Raw genomic sequence first — 19525 nt, forward strand, 5'->3', positions numbered from 1 at the left:
CACAAGCTTTGAAGTCCCGGCCCCGCTGATGTTCCACGAAACCAATTTCAGCTCACTTGCCAGGAAACAATAAAAGCATCAAGGAAACTGTTCCTGTGAGTGCATCTCAGCAGAACTAGGGCCCACTTGAGCCACCAGGGAGGGAAAGTTATCTAAAGCTCTCCTGTACCACCGCTTGCTTTCAGCAGTCCTCAGTCTGTATTAGCAGCTAACATCTGAGGAAAGGAAAGGTTTGCTGCTTGGCAATGGTGTGGTGTTAATGTAACACAATCTGTTAAATGAAAAAGCAAAATTAATTCCAATTTGGTGTTTTCACATTTCACACTCCAGAGACTCTTACGGACTGAATGAAAGACAAGAAGGGATGGGGAAGAAAAAAAAAAAAAAAAATTAGGGAGTTTTTCCAAACTTAATCACCTACTTTGTTGAATTTCACCTCATTAAATCAAGAGGCAGTCCACGGGAAAAATAAGAAAGGTGTTTTATCTATGTTGGAATTTCTCACAATAGCATGAGAAATGTCTATCTGCATATGTTCCGCTGCCTGCTGTCCCTCTTCCCCCTGTCCCTCCACAGTTCAGCTGTTTAGCCTTACTTCATCCTCACAGTAAGGAATGGATTAAGCAGAATTACTTACTGCTATGCCAATTACAGAGGGATTAATTACAACTTTGCCTCCTGTCCCTCTAAGGTTGCACGTTTGTCCACCAAAATAAAGCTGAGTTCAGCTATGTGGATGGCTGCAAACACTGCAGGAGACAGAGGAACTGAGTTTTTCTCTTGTTGTACTCAAAGCTTTGCCTGCATTGCGGCGACTTAACCTAAATTCTTAACTCTAGGCAAAAGGGATTCACAACTGAGCTGCTGTGGCACTCAGTGTTTCAGCAATAAGAGGAGTTGGCAATAACACCTATTTGCCAGTGGCATCGGGCAAGTTTAATCCCCTCATATTTGCAAAGCACCTTGAGATCTTAGCACAGAGGGCACAAGGTAAGTAGTGTCACTACTGCAATAAATCACAGTGTTCCAGTCAGACTGCACTGAACTCTCCGGACTTCAACTCAGGACATCTTTGGCTTCTGAAAGTACACATGCTTTCTCCAAACCAAAAAACTGGGAAGCTACACAAGATTTTTTTTTGTCTCCAGACCATTCCTTTCTTATTTATTTTTTTCTGAAGAAATTCTTCTCCATGCCACCCACATTCGCTTCCAGGCTAATTATACTGTGAGAGACAACAAGCATAAAGCTGATTATAGCATACTGAGGCCAGGGAAGGCCTCATCAAACAAACAGGACAACTTCCCTTGGTCTGTTGCTCACTTTTTTTTTCTTTTTTCCACTGGATGATGAATCCCTAAACCCGTATGACCATCAACCTCAGAAAGGGCTAAAACAGCCTTTGTTCCATCCACCCGCTTTTTTTCTTCCTTTCTGCCACTCCCTTATATTTCCATCTGCACCCTCCCCAGCCTAAAAATTGCCAACCAAACCCTCCTGTTCAGTCTGGTTACAGAACAGAATGAAGCAAAGCCAAAAGAATGACCTCCACCGCTCCGAAAAAATAAGAGAGAAAAAAAATTCCAAGAACGACTACCAGTCATTTACAGCACAAGAAATAGGACAGAAGAATGCTAGCTGTCTCTCTCATGCAAATTTATAAACAGAAGTGATGTTTCCCTTATCATTCTCTCTCCCATGCCCTTTTTCACCCCACCACAAGACAGTGGTTGTTCCGCAGATGAGCACTCCCCAGTTGGAGCCCTAACACCTCAAGGAGTTACAAGCTCCTTTTTGGCACTTTCTGAAGCCTGTGAGGAGGACGCCTGACCTTGAAGAGTTCTCAGCATCTTCAGCTGCCACTGATTCCAACAGAAACTTTGAGCACTCTATTTTGAGCTTTAAAATATCAGGCTAATAAGTTGCTATTACTTAATTTTGAATCGAGCTGTGCCTATTTTCTATAGACCTTTCTACACCCTGTAAGCCTATCCATTCCAATTTGTTAGTTTAATACTACCTATCACGTTACAAAAAAGATGTTCAGGTACAAAAAGTACATCCCTTCCAACTCAGGATAGTCTACAATTGTATGATTCTAAGTATCTCTAAATAAATATTACGCTGTATGTTTAGATGATTCACCAAATAAATTTGGAAAAGCGACAGTAGAAGAAGTACCCTACTGGCTGGGCTAATCATCTCTGAAACATTGATGAATCTGTTCTGATACTGTATTTTGCTTGTAGTCCAGCTTTTTTAATACACCAAAAAGAGCCAGGATTTACCTAAAGCAGAATAGTTCATTTCAGTTCTTTGCCATTATTTATTATAGTCAATTTGTCATATCTACATTGCTTACATCACTACTGACACAGCTATATGAGTAACAACATGTATCATGCCACTTTCTTTCTGTATACAACTCATGTTAAAAGAAAGAACAGAATATTTCAGCTAGATGAATAACTATTATGCATTCAAAAATCAGAAATCAATTTCCCATCCTATTAAGTGACTGTGGTCATTCATTCTATCTCTGCCGTAGATCCTGCTCTCCTTTATAAGAGAAATGTCATAACAACAGGCATTAGGAAAATTCTGCTAAAGTTTCATCTCTCTGAAAGATAAATATATTGAAGTAGTCTTTTGCAAGTGATAAAAAGGAGATGACAACAGTAATGAGAACAAAGGAGAATGAAGAAAGCAACAGTTCTGGTTTGCTGGTACAGTAACACACTGTTTTAATGCAGTTGTTTTGGGACTTTTTGTTATGTTTTGTTTTTGTTTTGTTTTCTACCATCTGACAACATGTGTTACTAGTACTCTTGTGCTACTTACTCATGCTTAGAGGTCCTTAGAGGCTTGATTTTCTGACTCTGATGGAAGTCACCAAGGCACATTCATGAAGCAGAGCTTCTGAACTGAAGGACCCACATTACTAACAGGCATGCAAAACTGTCTTGGGTAAGAAGCAGTTGTAAGTACCTGGAGCTGTGGAGACTCATGGTCATTATCGTATTGCTTTAATTTCATTCCCTTAATAATCAATGCTCATTAATTAAAAAGGAATTAAAGAAAAAATAAAAATAGGTTACATAAAGGAAGATGTATGTAATCAAAAGTTTAAAAGTTAATTTAAAATCTCTCAGTCAGCACAATGGGAAAATGCAGCAGGCCAGCTTCTCTGACTCAGGTGTGTAAAAGGACAGTAGGAATCTCCTCTGCCTTTTTAGGATGAGTGCCTTACCTCAGGATTAGATGGTAAGAGGAAAGAGTCTGTTGTCTGCTTCCTACCCAGTTACTTAGACAACTTTCAATGACTGTAGTATATAACCTGTAAGACACCACTTATGTCCTATTCCTTATTCCACATCATCATCCATTGTAATAGTATCTTTTAGCAACGCACACGACAAAAGGAAAATAGACATTCAAACGTGGACTATTAGGATTGTAACGTACATCCCACTGCCAACAAAATGTAACGCATAATAATGATACTAAAAAATAATAATGAAACTAAGCTGTACTAAAATGAGCCCAAATCTGTTATTTAATTGATGTCACGTACCCCCACTGAAGTTTTGCACAATTGCTTCTTCATTCCTGAAACATGAAGTCAGTCCAAGGGGACTCAAAGCTATGCTGTATTTTCCATTTTTCGTTTCAATAAATATTACAAATACGTTACCATGTATCTGGGATTTTTCTGCAATCATAATAACAAACCAATGTTTTCATAATGTCGCCATAAACCGCAGCTATTACCTCACACAAGGGCACCATGTTTTGGCAATGCACTGCAAATACTAGACACAATTTCACCATCATCTTCCAAAATAATTCTTTGAACACATTTCCCAAAACGCTGTAGCAACAAAAGCCCTGGTGCTTCATCTCTTCCCTCCACCCTCTTGACAAATGGAAGAAAGCAGTGAAACAACCAGTGCCCTCTTCTGTATTTTGTTCATAAAAGGACCTGAATCAGAGTCATCCACTGCTAAGTCACACTGAAGTCAACAGGAAATATTCCAAAATGTGGAGAAATTACATTTGTAATTTGACCTGTGCCTATACCACATTCGGTACCTGAGTCGTGGGGTGCTCTGGAGCGAAGCCTGAATTACATCAAATGCAGAAGTAATACCCCCATTTTAATGTGGCAATTACTCCATTTGTACATGGAAAACAGTATGAAGATAAGTGGAAGTTCTTCCCATTGTGTCCCGAGCTTATAGCAGATATAAAACCTACAGAACTTCAGAGGCATCAAAGCCACTCAGAGACTAACAGGACCAGCCAGCATTTGTGTGTCCCAGCTACCTTGTTCCTCATCAGATCCTACTCAATATGGTGTCAAGCATCTTACTGTTAATAAGGATTAAAACAATTTAATTAAAGCATTTCAGGGATCGCATCAGCATCAGGCCTGATTAATGATTCCTGAAGTCTACAGCAGCTAGGCTTTGTTTCTTATATATTATAAATATGACTGTGTATTTGCATTCTGGGTTCTTTCTCAGTTAAAGCCAGTGCATGCAAAATAAATTCCACAATCCCACATTTTGTATACAAAGGGCATCACACATATCCTGCAAATTAAGCTATTCTCCTGAAATTATCTTAGTCTCACACAATCACACTTCAAACACTCCATATGTCCAGTTTGGTTATTCCTCCTTTAAAAAACTAATAAATGTAAGACTTAAATGTAACAGTATTTCATCTAAAAACAATTATGTGCAGTACTTTGTGCCAGGAAAAGCATCAATAGAAATCATTAGCAACGCTTTCACTTTATTCTCGTCCCATTTAATGGGCCCAATCCAACATCCAAGTTAAGTCAATGAGAGCTTTATAATTGTTTTCAGTAGGAGCTGGACAGAGCCCTATGATCATGTGGGGGCTTGTGAAAGGAGGAAGAATGACGAGCAGCCCTCTGTCTGTTCACATCACAGTACTACAAAGGCAAAAGAACAAACTTCCCCGTGATGCTCGAGCCCAAAGCCGCATAGGAGCAAGCTACAAAAGCTTTGGAGGTGGGGGCAAATGCTGATCTCTGCACTTACTCAGTCCTTGTCCTCTTTTCTAAGACCACCAATGAGCACACCGAGCTCTGTCAAACATGATGCAAGCTTTCATTTTCTGAAAACCAGACTGACACAAGATGCTCAGTGCATGGCAAGAAGCAAATTCTTGCAATTACTCTCCTGAAGTGTTCCAAAAATTTGAAACAAGTATAAAAGATCCACCACTACATGGACCCTCCTGTTCATCAGGCCTATTTTCATTGCAAAGAAAGAATAAGTCATCCTCACAAGGGTAACTGGGAACAGTTACAATGTATGTATATTGTTTTACTGAACTCTACCTGATGAATGGTTCTGAAAACACAGATCGGTTTATTTCAGGCACTCACTTTGACGTTTTATACGGATAAAAGTAAGGACAGAGGAAAAATAAACTCTGATTTGCCCCCAGGCACCCCTGGAAGTGGTACAGTTCTTAATAGATCAGAAGTATGATCCAAACTATTAAAAACATTGAATTACCCCTACATTCTAAAAGGACACGCAGATTTTTTGTATTAGCCGGCTCACATGAAATTCTTTCACACGCTAGTTTTTATTTCTTTACCAAAAATATGCAGTCTTCCTCAACATGTTTGTCCTTTCCTCCTGCTTTCAGTGTTAAATAATACATCAGAATCTTTGAAAATACAAATGTTACAGAGCCTTTGAAATGTAGGAGCCAACTTCACTGTGGAGACATTCAGAACTGCAGCGAGGGCTTCCTGGAAGGCACAAGCAGCACATGGTGCTTCAAGGGATTTCCAGAGTTCTGTTCTGACCTCACTTTCCCCCATACGCTGGAGATGGTCACAGAATCTGATGCTCTGTAGCAATGTGGTGCATGCACACTGTCAACTTCATTTTCTTTTGGACAATGACAGGCAGCAAAGAAAGTTGAGGTTCAATCTCTGCAATCAGTCACTCACCCCCAGCCTCAGTGCAAATGTGACTGGAGCCTGATGACAAGGGGGAACTGACCACAACCCAGAAGGAGCCACACCAGATCCACCAACTGCATACTCTTCTGCCCTCTCTCCATCTTATGCTGTTTCTAAACCATATGTTTGAATTTACTGGGAAGGGTGACACGATGCAGCAGTTTGCGTAAAACCAACAGCACGCGACACATCCAGAGTTATAGCAGGGAAAAGAAACAGTGGGGGAAAGAAAAGGAAAGAGTCAGCTATTTGCTCAGTTTTTGCTAACAACATGAGGGAACTTGGGTTAACAGTGTGAATCAAATAAAAGAGCTTACGGATCCAGCTTGCAAGCTACCATTTAAATGAAAAGGGGACAACGGCAGGCTGTTTCCAGGCGCAGTCACACTCCCTTACCAGCAGCCTTCCCACCATAACCTGCCATGCACCCGCCCAGCAGCTTCCTGCAAACCACAGTGGGTTGGAGGAATCTACAGAAAATAAAGTGACAATAAATATGACTATATTACTTAGAGACGGAGCGGGAGGAAGCAAGGAAAATGGCCAGATTGTTGACATTAGTCAAGAAGACTTCTAAAATTTCCACGAACATAGGACCGAATAGTAAAGGTTTATGCATCCACTCGTTACGGAATTTCTGCTTGCCCATACCAGAACACAGGAGCTCATTCTTGTGTGACCATTAATGCTGAAGGGCGGATCAGCTGCTCTTTCACACTCCTGAAGAAACCCGTTTTATGGCATGCAAGGCGTAAAACTGTTCCACTAAGAAGACGTTCAAATAACTTCAGTACAGTCGCTACGGGAAGACACGCTGTCTTGAGAACTCGTTTCTTTGGTTTTGCTTTCCATTAGGATCCCCATTTAAATGGGTATGGAATTTTCTTTAGCTTAACAGGCTTGTTGTTCTCGTCTCCACTTGTGAGAATCGTGGCGCTCCCCATAAAAATGCAGAAAGTATGCTCGTGGGAGAGGAGTGAAAGAAGAGCTGAGGGAGGAAGAGTCAGGACGGGAATAATATACAGGACTGAGCCTACTGGCTGGTTGGGGCTGTAACCTTAGGCCTTAGGAGTATTATTTCACACGCTTACTTTAAAAAAGTTGGATTTTTGCTGTCCATACATTATGTTTCATTTAAAACTATGGGGAAGCTTTTAAGTTTCCAGCGTTATCATCATTTTATCTTTAGAGATCCAACTTTATCTTTCTTTCATCATCTCAGATGTTCTCTACTAAAGACAGGCTTAGGCAAATAAAATGTAGTAGTTAAAACAGCATTTTCTCAAGATCACGTAACAGAGAGAAAAGGAAATCTTTATAAAATGAGAACGTAAATAACAATTAGTCCTTTTATTCATTCTCCTGACATCTCAGAAGCAAACAATCCAGCCCTACTTTTCATTTAAAAGTACATTTATTGAGAACAGCATTCAGCAGTGTTATGATCTGACATGAGCAGCTCTCTAGATACAGCAGCAAGAAACCTTTAGCCCTGTCCAAAGGTGTTAACAATGCAGTACTAATGTGACACGGCACTAAATGGATGGCCAAACACAGAGGCTTTGTTACATGCAGGAGGTTGCATTTTCATCATCTTTTTCCAAGCGTGTACCTAAGGAAAACATTCACTAACCTTTCCATTAAAAGCATCAGAAGCAATGTAGAAACACATTTTGTCCCGCATATTTTTGGATAAATCTAGAATGGCAAGGGAAGAATACCTAAATTGCTAACAATTGATGTTCCAAATCTTTAAATTTTATTTTATTTTTATTTTATTTATTTTTTTTTTTTGCACAGTGAATTTTCTTCTGCTTAACCTATCAAGAGCTCAGGCTGGTCTGAGTATCAAATTAATACACACTCAAATCCTCTCCTAACTTCCAATTTTTCATATATTTTGCAGATAGCTTTTTACCAAAGATTTCATACTGTCTCATTCATTCCAAATCTTGTCTACAGATGATTTGGGTCAAAATCATCGCGTAATTTATACTATCAACTTTGTTTCTTCCGCTGCATTGCTAAAGGAAAACCGTGGTCCCGATTTAAAGCAGTAAATTCAGATCAAATGGGAAAGTGTTAAATTCAGAAGGGCTTTTGGTCCATTAACTTCCATGCTGATTTGACACGCTCTGCAGTGCTTGGGCAACAGACTCTGCTACACAACGTATTCCTAAGCAAACAGTGCTTTGTGTCATAAACCATCTGGGGTGTCAGCTCCAAGGGCCACTCATCCAAACTCCTCTGATATGTCTGGAAATGCTGAGGTGCAGAACAGAAACTTTTCTCCACTGCAAAATCCCTTTTGCAGGAATAAGAAAGCACTGCTGTCGGAGGAACGATGGAAGGAGCAAAATTTTGGCTGAGGCGGTTGTTTTCATTATTCTGCTGAAGAAAACCACTGGATACAGAAGCTTACTGAAAACACTGATTTTTCTAAGGTACCAATAAAAGCGATACCATTCATAACCTGGACAGTGCTCCCTTTCATATCAGAGCCTATAGTCGCAAAGCTAAGTGCCAAGCAGATGGTTGAAATCTGTTTTGTATAAAAAGTGTGCGCACACGCAGTTTTTTTAGATCCAGTTCTTTGTATTCATACTCAGGCCTAGGTTCTAGCCATCAAAACACTGGCACCGAAGCAATCATTAGCAGCATTTTAGGCAACTGGCAACTAAGGTATTCACTGTTCTCCACAAAACGTTCAGCTAATATCTCCCACATGTATAATTAAGGCAAAAGATCATCTTTTTAAATTGGTATCAATGCTTTGGACGGCCTTTCAATAGACTGCATATGAATGTAAAAAGCTATTTTATTTACCTTCTTTTTAAATAATGTTCTAACTTCTATTACATCCTAATCATTTATAGCCGCCCTTAAAAACACAGGGTTCCATATCAGACTCTACACAAGTATAACAACAGCAACTTCATTCATCTCCTTTTTGCCTTTCCGAGAAGGAAATTCCCTACGTTACTTTAATAACAATGATCTGTCTTTCTTATTTGATGACCATTTATTAAATGATACGCTTTACTCATTTTAGTTGATCTAACATAACAATACACGATAGGCTTTCTGGAGGGGTCTGTCTCCAGCAAGGGCCGTGAGCCCTCAGTGCTGCTGACGCACACCGGGCAGCCTGTGGCACGGTACCGCCAGATCAGTTACCTCTCCCAGCTCAACCCGAGAGCAGGCTGTTCACCGTCACCAACAGCAGATCCAAAATCCTCCCCAGCATTTCGAACCCCTGTTGTCTGCCCAAGGTTCTCGTGGAATCTGGGAGCTGCAGACAATAATTTGCCTGGTGACAAATTAACAGAGGTCACCGTTTTGACAACCGAGGTTATCAAACAAATGGAGACAGCGTTTTTTGCACAGCGGTCTCGCTTCAGACCTCACTGGGCACAACTGGGAGCCGCTACCCTCGAAAGCACAGAGTTTTTGAAGCAAAGATTAATTCTGCATACAGTGCCAAGTCCACAAAGGCCCAGATGTTAGCCCTGACGGAATTCAGGTGAATTTTCATCACCGTCAGCCTGCTCGCATCTATCTGCCAGATACAGAGTTGTTTGGGATGAGTGGTTAGTTAGCATCTCTTCAAAGCACACCCGTACAGAACTTCTGAGATCGAGAGGTCTGTAGAAGCTTGCCGAAACCTCTCCCAGCACTTGAAAAAGTCTGACTGCGCTGCAACTGATGCAAGTCAGCTGCAGGTTGAGGAAAGCCAGGCTTCTGCTCCATCACCTCCTCACTGCTCAGCGCTCCATGCCTCACTGGTGAAAAACACCATCCTTCTTCGCAGAGTTGAGCAGAACATTCATTAACTAGGCTCACAGTTTAGGACCCAACACTGAGCTTCAGCGCGGTGAGTCCAAACACACGGTGTGAATGAACACCTTTTAAAATGATGCCTTGCCTGGCCCTACCACAAAGTAGGGCTTTGTGAACATACTGCTGAATAACTTCTAGTGAAATACTACAGAACGTGCCTGATTATAATCCATTATCTTGAAAGTAGTCTCCCTCTTAAAAATCTTATCAAAGAAAATAACTTAATAGCTCAGTCATAATACTCATAGGCGACACAGATCAAATCTGCCCAGCACTCTTCAGTTTATTCTGTGTGCTGCTGAGAGAGTGGGTAAGAGAGGCAATGTGGAGACTGGACCCAAACCCACTTGCAGACCTCCCCGATTCGGCCCTACTCTTACTGAGCATGGCTGGAAATGGAAAAAAAACACTGAAACGGATTAGAAAAACTTTTAGTATGAATAACAAAGTAACTCTTCCTTTTTAATAAGCTTGTCTCATTTCCTTCATTTCAGATCTCTGTGGCACATGTAAAAAACAGATGTCAAATCTGCAGGCAGGGATCACGGTGCATTTTGTGCTCCGTGCCGTGGTTTTTGCTTTTCAGTAAGTTGGTTTCTCGCAGCGGTTGCCTACATCGCTGCGTTCAGTGGAGTCTGCTCCTCTCATTAATAATCTCCATGAGAAGAATTTTTCCTGGACACCCCCAGTGCCCAGTCCTTGGTTATAAAACATACGACAGCTCCTGTACGTGTGGCTGAAGATGTTAATTGTTCTCCAGGATGAAACCTTTCTGGACTGTCAGCTGCACACGTTGGTTCCCCACTGACTCCTAACCGCTGCCTGCACTCCCCAGCTGTCCCCAGGTAGGGAGATAGCACCAAAGCTTGCCCAAAAGCTGAGGGGGGTCCAGAGACTGCATTCTCTGCCAGCCCTCGCTGCACAGCTCAGGCTGTAAATATTTCTGTACTTCACACCATTAATTATACTCCAAAGTCCCTGTTTTACATATTTAAGTAATTTCAATATTACATTTTCATCTCACTAGAAGGAGACCTTTAGAAATTATAATTGGGCTGACAGAAATCTGTAATTTGCAGTTCTTTGGAGCTCAGGAATGGAAAGGATGGTCCCGAGGTTAAAAAACAGGACTGGCAGTCAGTACCTCTGGCTTCTAAACCCACCCGTGCAAACCATTTTGTGGCACTGTCCCTCCGCTTTCTCATCTATAGGCTGAGGCTAATCCTGCTTCTCTGCTGAAAGAGCACAAAAATCTTCATGACTTGTGTAGTGATGTTTTCCAGAATGCCCTGAATTCCTAATCAAAAGACATTATTGGAACTATTAACATTATCGGTACTTCTAATAGTAAAGCAACTTCTATGTATATATACATACATATGGAAAAAAAAATACAGACACAGAATACGCATGCACATATATCACTCGATTTATAAACTCCAAAGCATGGTTTCCAGGACTGAAATCTCATTCATAAGCTATGCTAGGGATCTCTTACCTACCCTCCGTTTCTGAATTTTTCCCATACAAAGACACATTGATATTAGTCTAAGCTCCAAGCACAAAGGCTGCTCTGTGGAATGGCAAGAAACCTTCTTTTTTGTGTTTGTACAGTGACGAGCATAATGGGGTCCTGATTCAGGATGCTTGCACTCTACAAAAACAGACTAAATCAATGACACTAATACACATGCAGATTATCTATGAAGTAAATATGTGGCATGCAGGACAGCAGCACAGTATTCTTCCTAAACCTTTCATGGCATTTCAGGTAAACACCAAAACCTAATATGTTTTATGAGTCACACAATTAGGTTGAGAGTTTGGGCAAGAAGAGCAAAACTGAGTAGAATGTACAAATTAGAAGCAAAGGATGAGAGTTTTCCACTGAGAAACGCTGCCACATTCCCCTCAGCCACAAAATCAGAACCAGCCCGATGTTCATACAGTTTCAACAAAGATGAGAATCAATAGCCAACTCTACGATACACTGCCCATAAATAGCTCCTTACATCTCCAGAACCTGCGAGCAAAAGACAAACCAAAGTCTGAACCTGAAAAGACAGCTGTATTTTCTATAGCTCTGTGCATTTCAAACTCTGAAACCTGGATACTCTTAATGGAAGTGGAAAAGAAATCTATTTGGCTTTACTCAGCAACTGCAGAAGGAAACAGTACCAAGAGAACTGTGTTGCATGTTCTGTTTTCACTTCATTTCATTTAGCCTTTCAGTTCTATTTCAGTTTTGTTTCATTTAGCTTTTCTTTTTTTATTTTAAATCATCATCATATTTTGGTGATTCACATTTCACACCAGCACAGGAACAAGTCATGTAAACACAACACAACAAAACGACCCAGTTTGTTAATAGACATGCCAAACGGGTAAGAACATCCTTCCCTCCGCCCTTACCAACCATCACCTTCCCACACATCTCATCCCTATCCAAAAAAGCTTCTGCCCCAGCGAGGCCACAGCATCAAAATTTAGGGAGAAAACCCTATGAATAGAAACCTGACAAAGCCTTCGGAGAAAATGTTTCCAAGTCTTGCTTTACAATGTGCCTGCAAAGAGGCCGCTGAGGGAATCTCTATAGAAGCAGACAATTTTCCTGCAGTTGGAGAGTGCAGACACTGCAGTAAGAAACGCCCGCTCCCAGTACCCGGCCCTACCAAGGTGTCCCAACCCTAACACAGGAGAGCCAACTCCAGTAAGATGGGACACAGCACCTTGTGCCCATCGTTCAACCTTGTTCTGAAGCAAGGGATGCCCCCAGAATGACCATATTATAAAAACCATACGCAAAGCTGCCTGTGCATCATTCGGGCTGCGATGGGCTTTGGTGGCTTCCCACTCCATAGAAGCATAGCCCCTTTGGGGCACCCAGCAAACGGCAAGGAACATAGCCTAAAGAAATCCAGTGGTGGCGTACAGTGCACTGTCGGAAACACAGAGCGGCTGTGTGCTTTTCCAGGCTCACGCTTTTAGTTGGCCAAACAGGAGAAATGAAAGCTTTTCAGTTATAACCAGGCTACAAAAGTAAGTACAAAGTTCTGAATGGTTCCACCATCTTCCTTCCCCCGGGTCCTACACTGTCTGTGGAGCTGGCACACAGCTCTGGCTCACCGTCAGACAGATCATCTCTGCCTATGCCCAACCTGCAAGGTGAATGGATGGAAGCTGGGACCTTTTTTTCACTCCCACATTTTTAAAATCAAGAAAACGACAAGCTCAGCACCAAGGAAGCCAAGAGGATGACAAGTTGTATGGCTTTCACTTTACATAGACTACTTTCCCAAGTCTTTTTTCTCCAGAGCTACAGAGGTGCTGAAGTACATTAGATGTAGACAAAAGTCTTTACTACTCAAAATTAAAGCATGCCCCTGGCACAGCATTCCTCACCGCTACAAAAAAACGATTATTCCCACAAGAAAATTCAATTTGTATTCAATTGCCCCCAAATATTTTTGCCCCCAAAGTAGTGGAATTATGTTAAGACTAAGTAAGATTCTATGAAGACAGTAACAAATATGCAACAGTAACATTACAATACAACCACGTAGAAAAATTAGCACTAAGGTAACATTTTAAGATGTACTGAGATCAAATAGCATTAAGGCACCCGCATCCTATGGAAAAAAAAGAAGAAAAAGCGACAAAGTCAGTCGGTATGAAGTTGAGAAAACATGACAGCAAAGTGCCGGTAAAACAGGAATAAAATAAAATTATTACAGATCTCAAAGAAGAGCCGCCAATGTGAAGTTCCACACTGGCTGTTCCAAACAACCAAAATGAAAAGTATAAAAAGGCAATCGGGAAACACATCAAACACCAATTTTAAGAATGGCAATACAATTACAATATAGCCTTCATACAATTACAGCACAGCCTTTATAGTTACGAACGCAACGACTGAGAAATGTTACCTGATTGATCCCACACCACTTTTAAGGGAAACAAAGTCAATGCCAACGTCAAACTTTCGGAGTGAGCCCCGAGCTTGTTCTCATGTTCACTCCGACTGCGTTCTACAAGTCAAACATTGTACCACCGCGCTGAACAAGTGGCTTTTTTTTTTTCCTTAAAGTGACGAAAGGACAAGCCGGAGAGAAGTGCCTGGATGGACCCAGCGGAGGGGGCAGGAGAACGCTCTCCCGTCTCCTCGCAGCAGCCCTCCCCCGCCAGCGCGCAGCATGGCAGCCCCGCACCACGGGCAGAGCCTCGCCGCTCCTCCGCTGCCCGCAGCACCTGGCACGGCCGGCAACACACGTTCTTCCCTCCTTCCTTTTATTATATATATATATATGTATGTATATATATATAAAACCTTAAGAATAAAGAAACACTGCAGCCACTCTCCAAAGAAATAATAATAAAACCAACCCGTAACGCAGCGAATTACTCTCACGCGTCCCTCCATCCCCACCCACTGCGCTAAGTGCCACGAGCAGCGCTCCCCGCAGCGGGAGCAGCCCGGAGGGGCCGGGCCTCCGGAGGGGCCTCTCTCCGGCCGACCCCGTCCTGTCCCGACCCCGCGACGGGGTCCCCGTTCGCCGCCCTCAGGCGCCCCCCTGGCGGCCCAGCGGGGAGCGGCGGCCCGCAGCGCAGGCCCGGCCGCCCGGGGTCGAGGCCCGCCGGGTGCCGCCTCAGCGCGGTGGGGAGGGGAACGCGGCCCGGAGCTCCCGAAGTCACTCCGCCGGGCGAGGCGGTGCGAGAGCGGGACGGAGCCGCTCCGCTGGCAGTTCCCGAGGCAGGCAGGCAGCGAGACGCAGCTTTTCCGCGCCTATCAAGCACCGGAGCGTCGTGCGCTCTCCGAGATGGATGAAGAGCCGCCAGTATTTTCAAAGGGAAAAGCGCCTGGCTGCTCGGGATGCTGCCTGCTTAGCATCAGCAGGGATGCACCGCAGCCACCAACGAAGCGCTGCGAGCACCGGGGGAGCAGAACTCGTAAGCACTGCGCGCTGGCAGAGTGCACAGGTACGCGACCCTGCTTCTCCCCTCCGCTGCCGAGCTCATTACAGCAAACCAGGCCCGTGCAGGACATCAACAGAACAAACAGAGCCGAGAGGATGTCAGACTCACTTCTGCAAGGCAGAGGCACACATCAACTTGAAGGTATCCTACCGAGCATCAGGATATCACATCACACAAATACACCATTCCATCATCGGGGCTCCACGTTCACATACCTCAGCAAAGCACTATGTGCCTCTTACAGCATAAAGCCATAAGTGCTTGTTAAGAGCTCCCCAAGAAGCAATAAATATTTTGTAAACTATTTCTGTATTTCAGCTCTCCGGACAGCAAGAGGAGGAACAACAATTCCTCTCCTTCCTAAAGGTACCAATCACAAACACCACGCACACAGACACTGCAAGATGCGTGGTGGGAGAGTGTGTGTATGTGTTTGTGTGTGTTTTAATTAACTCCTTGAATGCATATGATGAGCCAGCCACCCAGAATTAGCAGTGCCAAACTCCCGATTTGACTCGAACACAGTGAGCACAACAGTGGGATTGTGCGGGCTGGCGTGTCACTCAGCCTTCTCCCGCTTGGGCTTTTTTTTGCTCTCCAAGACCAGGTCACAATCGCAGCAATTGGTAAATTGGGGAGATAGTCATTAAAATCTATAATCTGTAACAGTCAACTTCTTCCTCGGCAAGCGTGAGCACAGCAAGTGAAATGAACACACACAGGACGCTAACGAGTAGCCGGCATTAATTCCTTCAGAGTCATCTCAGAGAAATGAAATCGCGCCCATTTCTGTCACGGCGAAGAACCACCGGCTGAAACCTCCATTTGGCACTGCATTCACTCTCCAGACCCCAGACCTGAACACACAAGCCACAGAGTCACCTTCTGAAAGCACCTCAGCAAAAGGTAAATGCTACTTAGCCCAATACTAAAGAAATCTCACTGGCTTACTTTAAATGAAGAAGTAATCACTCTTACATCTACAGGTAGGTTTTCGGAGAGTGGGACATCATTCTGAGCAAGGCGGCTGATAGAAAGGCATTATTCTTTCTCCAAAACTCTCAGCAGACACAGTAGAAAGAAGAAAGCTTTTAGGGTAACTTTAGCTAAGAAAAGCACTTAGGAATACGCAAAGTTTCCTTTTAGGAAAATGATTTCTCCATTTGACAGTGTTGGTACAACCCCAAAATAAATTCAGTGGGAGTCTGAAATGACTCGTGCAGCAAAGCGGCGCAGCAGCTAAGTATATTTCTCTCCTCCCAGCAGAGGCTTGCTTTACATCCTCGCCTCTCCCTTCTACGTGCCGCTCAACAGCACACAGAATGCTTCCAGGGCACAGAACCACTCACTGGCGATGCTGAACTTGTTCTGCTGTCCCCATCCCACTGCTTGGTCCGTGCCTTTTGTCTGCCAGCTCTGCCTTTCTCCTGAGGAAGCACTAACCTTCCCTCTTCCACACATACTTCCTTACCTCGAACTAGCATGTCAAAAGAAAGGAAAGAAAACAGAAAAGAATGAAAGAGAGAAAGGGAGAGGACGTCACTTGGTCCTGATGCGGAGCCTCTCTCTCAGTCTACAGAGAAATGTAAATATGCAGTAATTAATTGGGGTTTAAGAACATTCCCTACACTGGGGACATTGTTAAGCGGTCGCTTTATCTATTTTTCATTTACTAGATTTTATTAAGACATTAAAACTTTATGTTGGGCATTTCCGAGATCGCATCATTCGGTACATTTCACAGCTGTCTGCGAAGGTTCCAAATTCCCTCTACATTTCCACAGAGCAAACTTTCTTTCTGTTGTGGCCGTACCTGGTATATTTAAGCATAACAGCCCACCTTTAAAAATATAAAAAGCCACAGAAGAGTTGTCATTTTTGAGACATTTAAGCCCATTCAGAGTGCCACAGGAAATGCCCAATGCGCACCCCGGGAATACCCCTGCCCCATGAAACAAGCAGAGCAGTTTCCAGTTACGATTCCTCCCTACACCCCTCCTGCAGACCTCATCCCCCGCGTGCACTGTGGTGCTCCCCTGCACCAGGCAACAGAGCTGTCACAAACAGGAATAAAGAATCGAGGAACTTCTTGGGAAAGCACGACAGTCCTCATGTTTTTGGCACGACAATTAATTATACATGCCGGTTCACAAAATGTAGTGCAATTTACTACTGATGCTGAATGAATTAATGAGTGTTTATCCGTCTGACACTCGGGATAATTTTCATTCCAAGTGTGTACCGTGAATGCCCACGGTAATGACCACAGCCTCCAAAGCAGCCCCATCGCTTCAGATTCCCCAAGTTGAGGTGTCCAGAAGTTTCGGTGCTGCCTGCAGTTCGCCAGGATGCGCCCAGACATCACAGAGGGGTGAGAGGGGAAGCAGAGGGACCCCTGAGTGATGTGCAGGCACTGAGAGCTGCACTACAAGCACTGTGCCAGACAGCCATGTAGCTCGTGCTCCAGTTTACCGGGGAACGGTGGGAGAAGGACAGCATCAGCACGAGCAGATCGGTCACGCAGATATGACATGTGGGACCCCAGTGGCTGCACAACTGTGCTCCAGGAGCAGCGTCTGCCACTGACGTTGGCTAACAACCTGCGACAACTGCCTGAAACTCCATCCTCTGTGCACCGTGCCCATGTACACACATGCACCCCACAAGCCCACGTGTGTCTGAGCATCCGTGGGGGAGAGGAAGCGCGTCCTCATGGCCGGCTCCGTCAAACGCACATCTGTGACATGGGCAGGGGCTGCTCTGTGTGCCTGTGCAACTCCAGTCAAACACACGCCGTGTAAACAAACGGTAATGATTAACAGAGGTATTGGTTGGGATCACCAATTTCAACTGCAGGGGGAAAATTGAAAGAAAATAAAAAAAAAATAAGTGATGTGTCCCGAGGTTAGCTTTTATTGCTTCCCATTCCTACCGCTTGTTGTTGTCTGTGCAGCAAACGGAGAGCGGTGTATTGACTATTTTAAGTGGAATTTGCACAGGAGCAGCTCTGGGATCCCTGAAAACAAGACAGACGCCTACAAAAACGGAGTGGAGCCGCTCGCTTTATTTCTACAGGAGATGTTTTGTCCGGAACGATTTGTTTGTATATCGAATTGATATAAACGCAGAGAGACTTCAGAGGAAGAAAAGTCCACCAGCAGGGAAATGAAAGGACCCATTCTGCCTGGCAGGCTCTGCATGCACGCTGCTCACCACAAAGTTCAAAGAATAACCCAACCCGCTCGCTCGGACACGTCTGGATAGGACCTCAGTGGGGCCGACGGAGCACTTTCATCTGTCCATCGTAGGGACAGAGGCACTGCTGCGATGCCGCACCGCTTCAGCACAGCAGTACCAGCAGTTTCCTCAGGTAGTTGCACTAAGTTGGTACGACGCACGTGTACAAAAGCATCTTCCTCTGTTATTGCAATGGTAACAAAGCAAAGAAAAATGCCCAGTATTCCACACAAGTCTGGAAAATCGGCGGTAGGAGGGCAGCGCGGGGAGCAGTGCAACACACCAACCCCACTTCTGGCAGAAAAGCATTCTGCTTGCAGAAAGAGGGCAGAAAGCGTTAAAATAGTTCTTTTCGGCACTTCCCAATTTCGTTTCTCTCCGATGCCTCAGTTCGGGCGCTCCTTCCCGTCCTCCCCTGCCCGCTCCCACCCGTTCCCTCCCTGCCTCCCCTCCGGAGCGCTCCGAGCGGCGAACAGCTTGCCTGAGCATATTTGTACCCAGCTGGTCTAGCACCTAGCTCGCACCGCACCGCCGGATACAACCAAATGTTTATACAGGAGGGAGCTCGCACCGAGACGAGCCCCCACCCCCCCACCCCCCCCGGCAGCGCATCCCTCCCGCCCGCGGCCGGGGACGACGGACTCGGAGCTGCGTGGGGGCTGCCCGCATCCCGGGGGGCCGCAAGTTGGCAGCAAGTTTCCCGGCCCCGCGGCGGAGGGCCGGGCCCGGCGGCGGCGCGGCCAACAAAGGTCGCACGGAGAGGAACGGAGCGGAGCGCTCCCGGCGCGGCGGCCCCAAACTTTGCCGGGAGGGCACCGCGCCGGGCGGGGATCCCCCCCACCCCCACCCCGGCGGGACGGAGCCGCGCGGAGCGGAGCATCCCCGCATCCCCCGCTTCCCCCCCATCGTGACAGCGGCGAGGTGACGCGGGGCGGGGTGGGGGAGCGGGGGCATCGCGCCGAGCATCTCGCAGCGAACAGCGAGGGAAATACAGGAAAAGAGAGAGAAACACACCACCACCATCACCGCCCCCCAGGAAAAAAAATACAAAAAAAAAAACAAAACAAAAAAACAAAAACAAAAAAAACAAAAAAACAAAACAACGAACGCCAAACCCATCGCATCCCGCTCCCCGCCCCACCAAGTCTCCTCACCTTTCAAACTCCTGAGGTAAATCAGGGTCAGTGAGCATGCTGGAAAAGCGCAGTTTCCCTTTGTCACAGCAGCCACCTATGGTCGCCTCCGACTGAACCTGTCAAGTGAGCCCGAGCCCTCCACACCGATGGATTTTCTCCCTCCTCCCGCCTCCCTCCCGGCGCGCTGCTCTGAGCGAGGGCTCCTTGACCAGGCTCTTAAAGGGGCCGCGCCGCCGCAGCCCCGCTCGCCGGGCTCCCCCCGCGGCGGCGCGGCGCTGCGCACCCGCGGCCCCGAGAGCGGAGGAAAAAGAAAAATAAAGAGGTG

General features: G+C 45.0%; 1 protein-coding gene across 5 annotated transcripts in view; it reads right to left on the bottom strand.

Moving 5' to 3' along the window:
• SOX5 (SRY-box transcription factor 5) overlaps positions 1–19256 on the bottom strand; it is a gene marked incomplete at both ends in the record, with an annotated part of 282959 nt that extends 263703 nt beyond the window's left edge. For all 5 annotated transcript variants that reach the window (XM_079543756.1, XM_079543754.1, XM_079543753.1 and 2 more), the window contains one exon: positions 19219–19256. In XM_079543756.1, coding sequence (XP_079399882.1) covers positions 19219–19256 — 38 coding nt within the window. The remainder of the gene's footprint in view (positions 1–19218) is intronic.
• Positions 19257–19525: the final 269 nt, after the last annotated feature.

The sequence above is a fragment of the Tetrao urogallus genome, assembly GCF_951394365.1.
Source record: "Tetrao urogallus genome assembly, chromosome: 1".
Lineage (NCBI taxonomy): Eukaryota > Metazoa > Chordata > Aves > Galliformes > Phasianidae > Tetrao > Tetrao urogallus.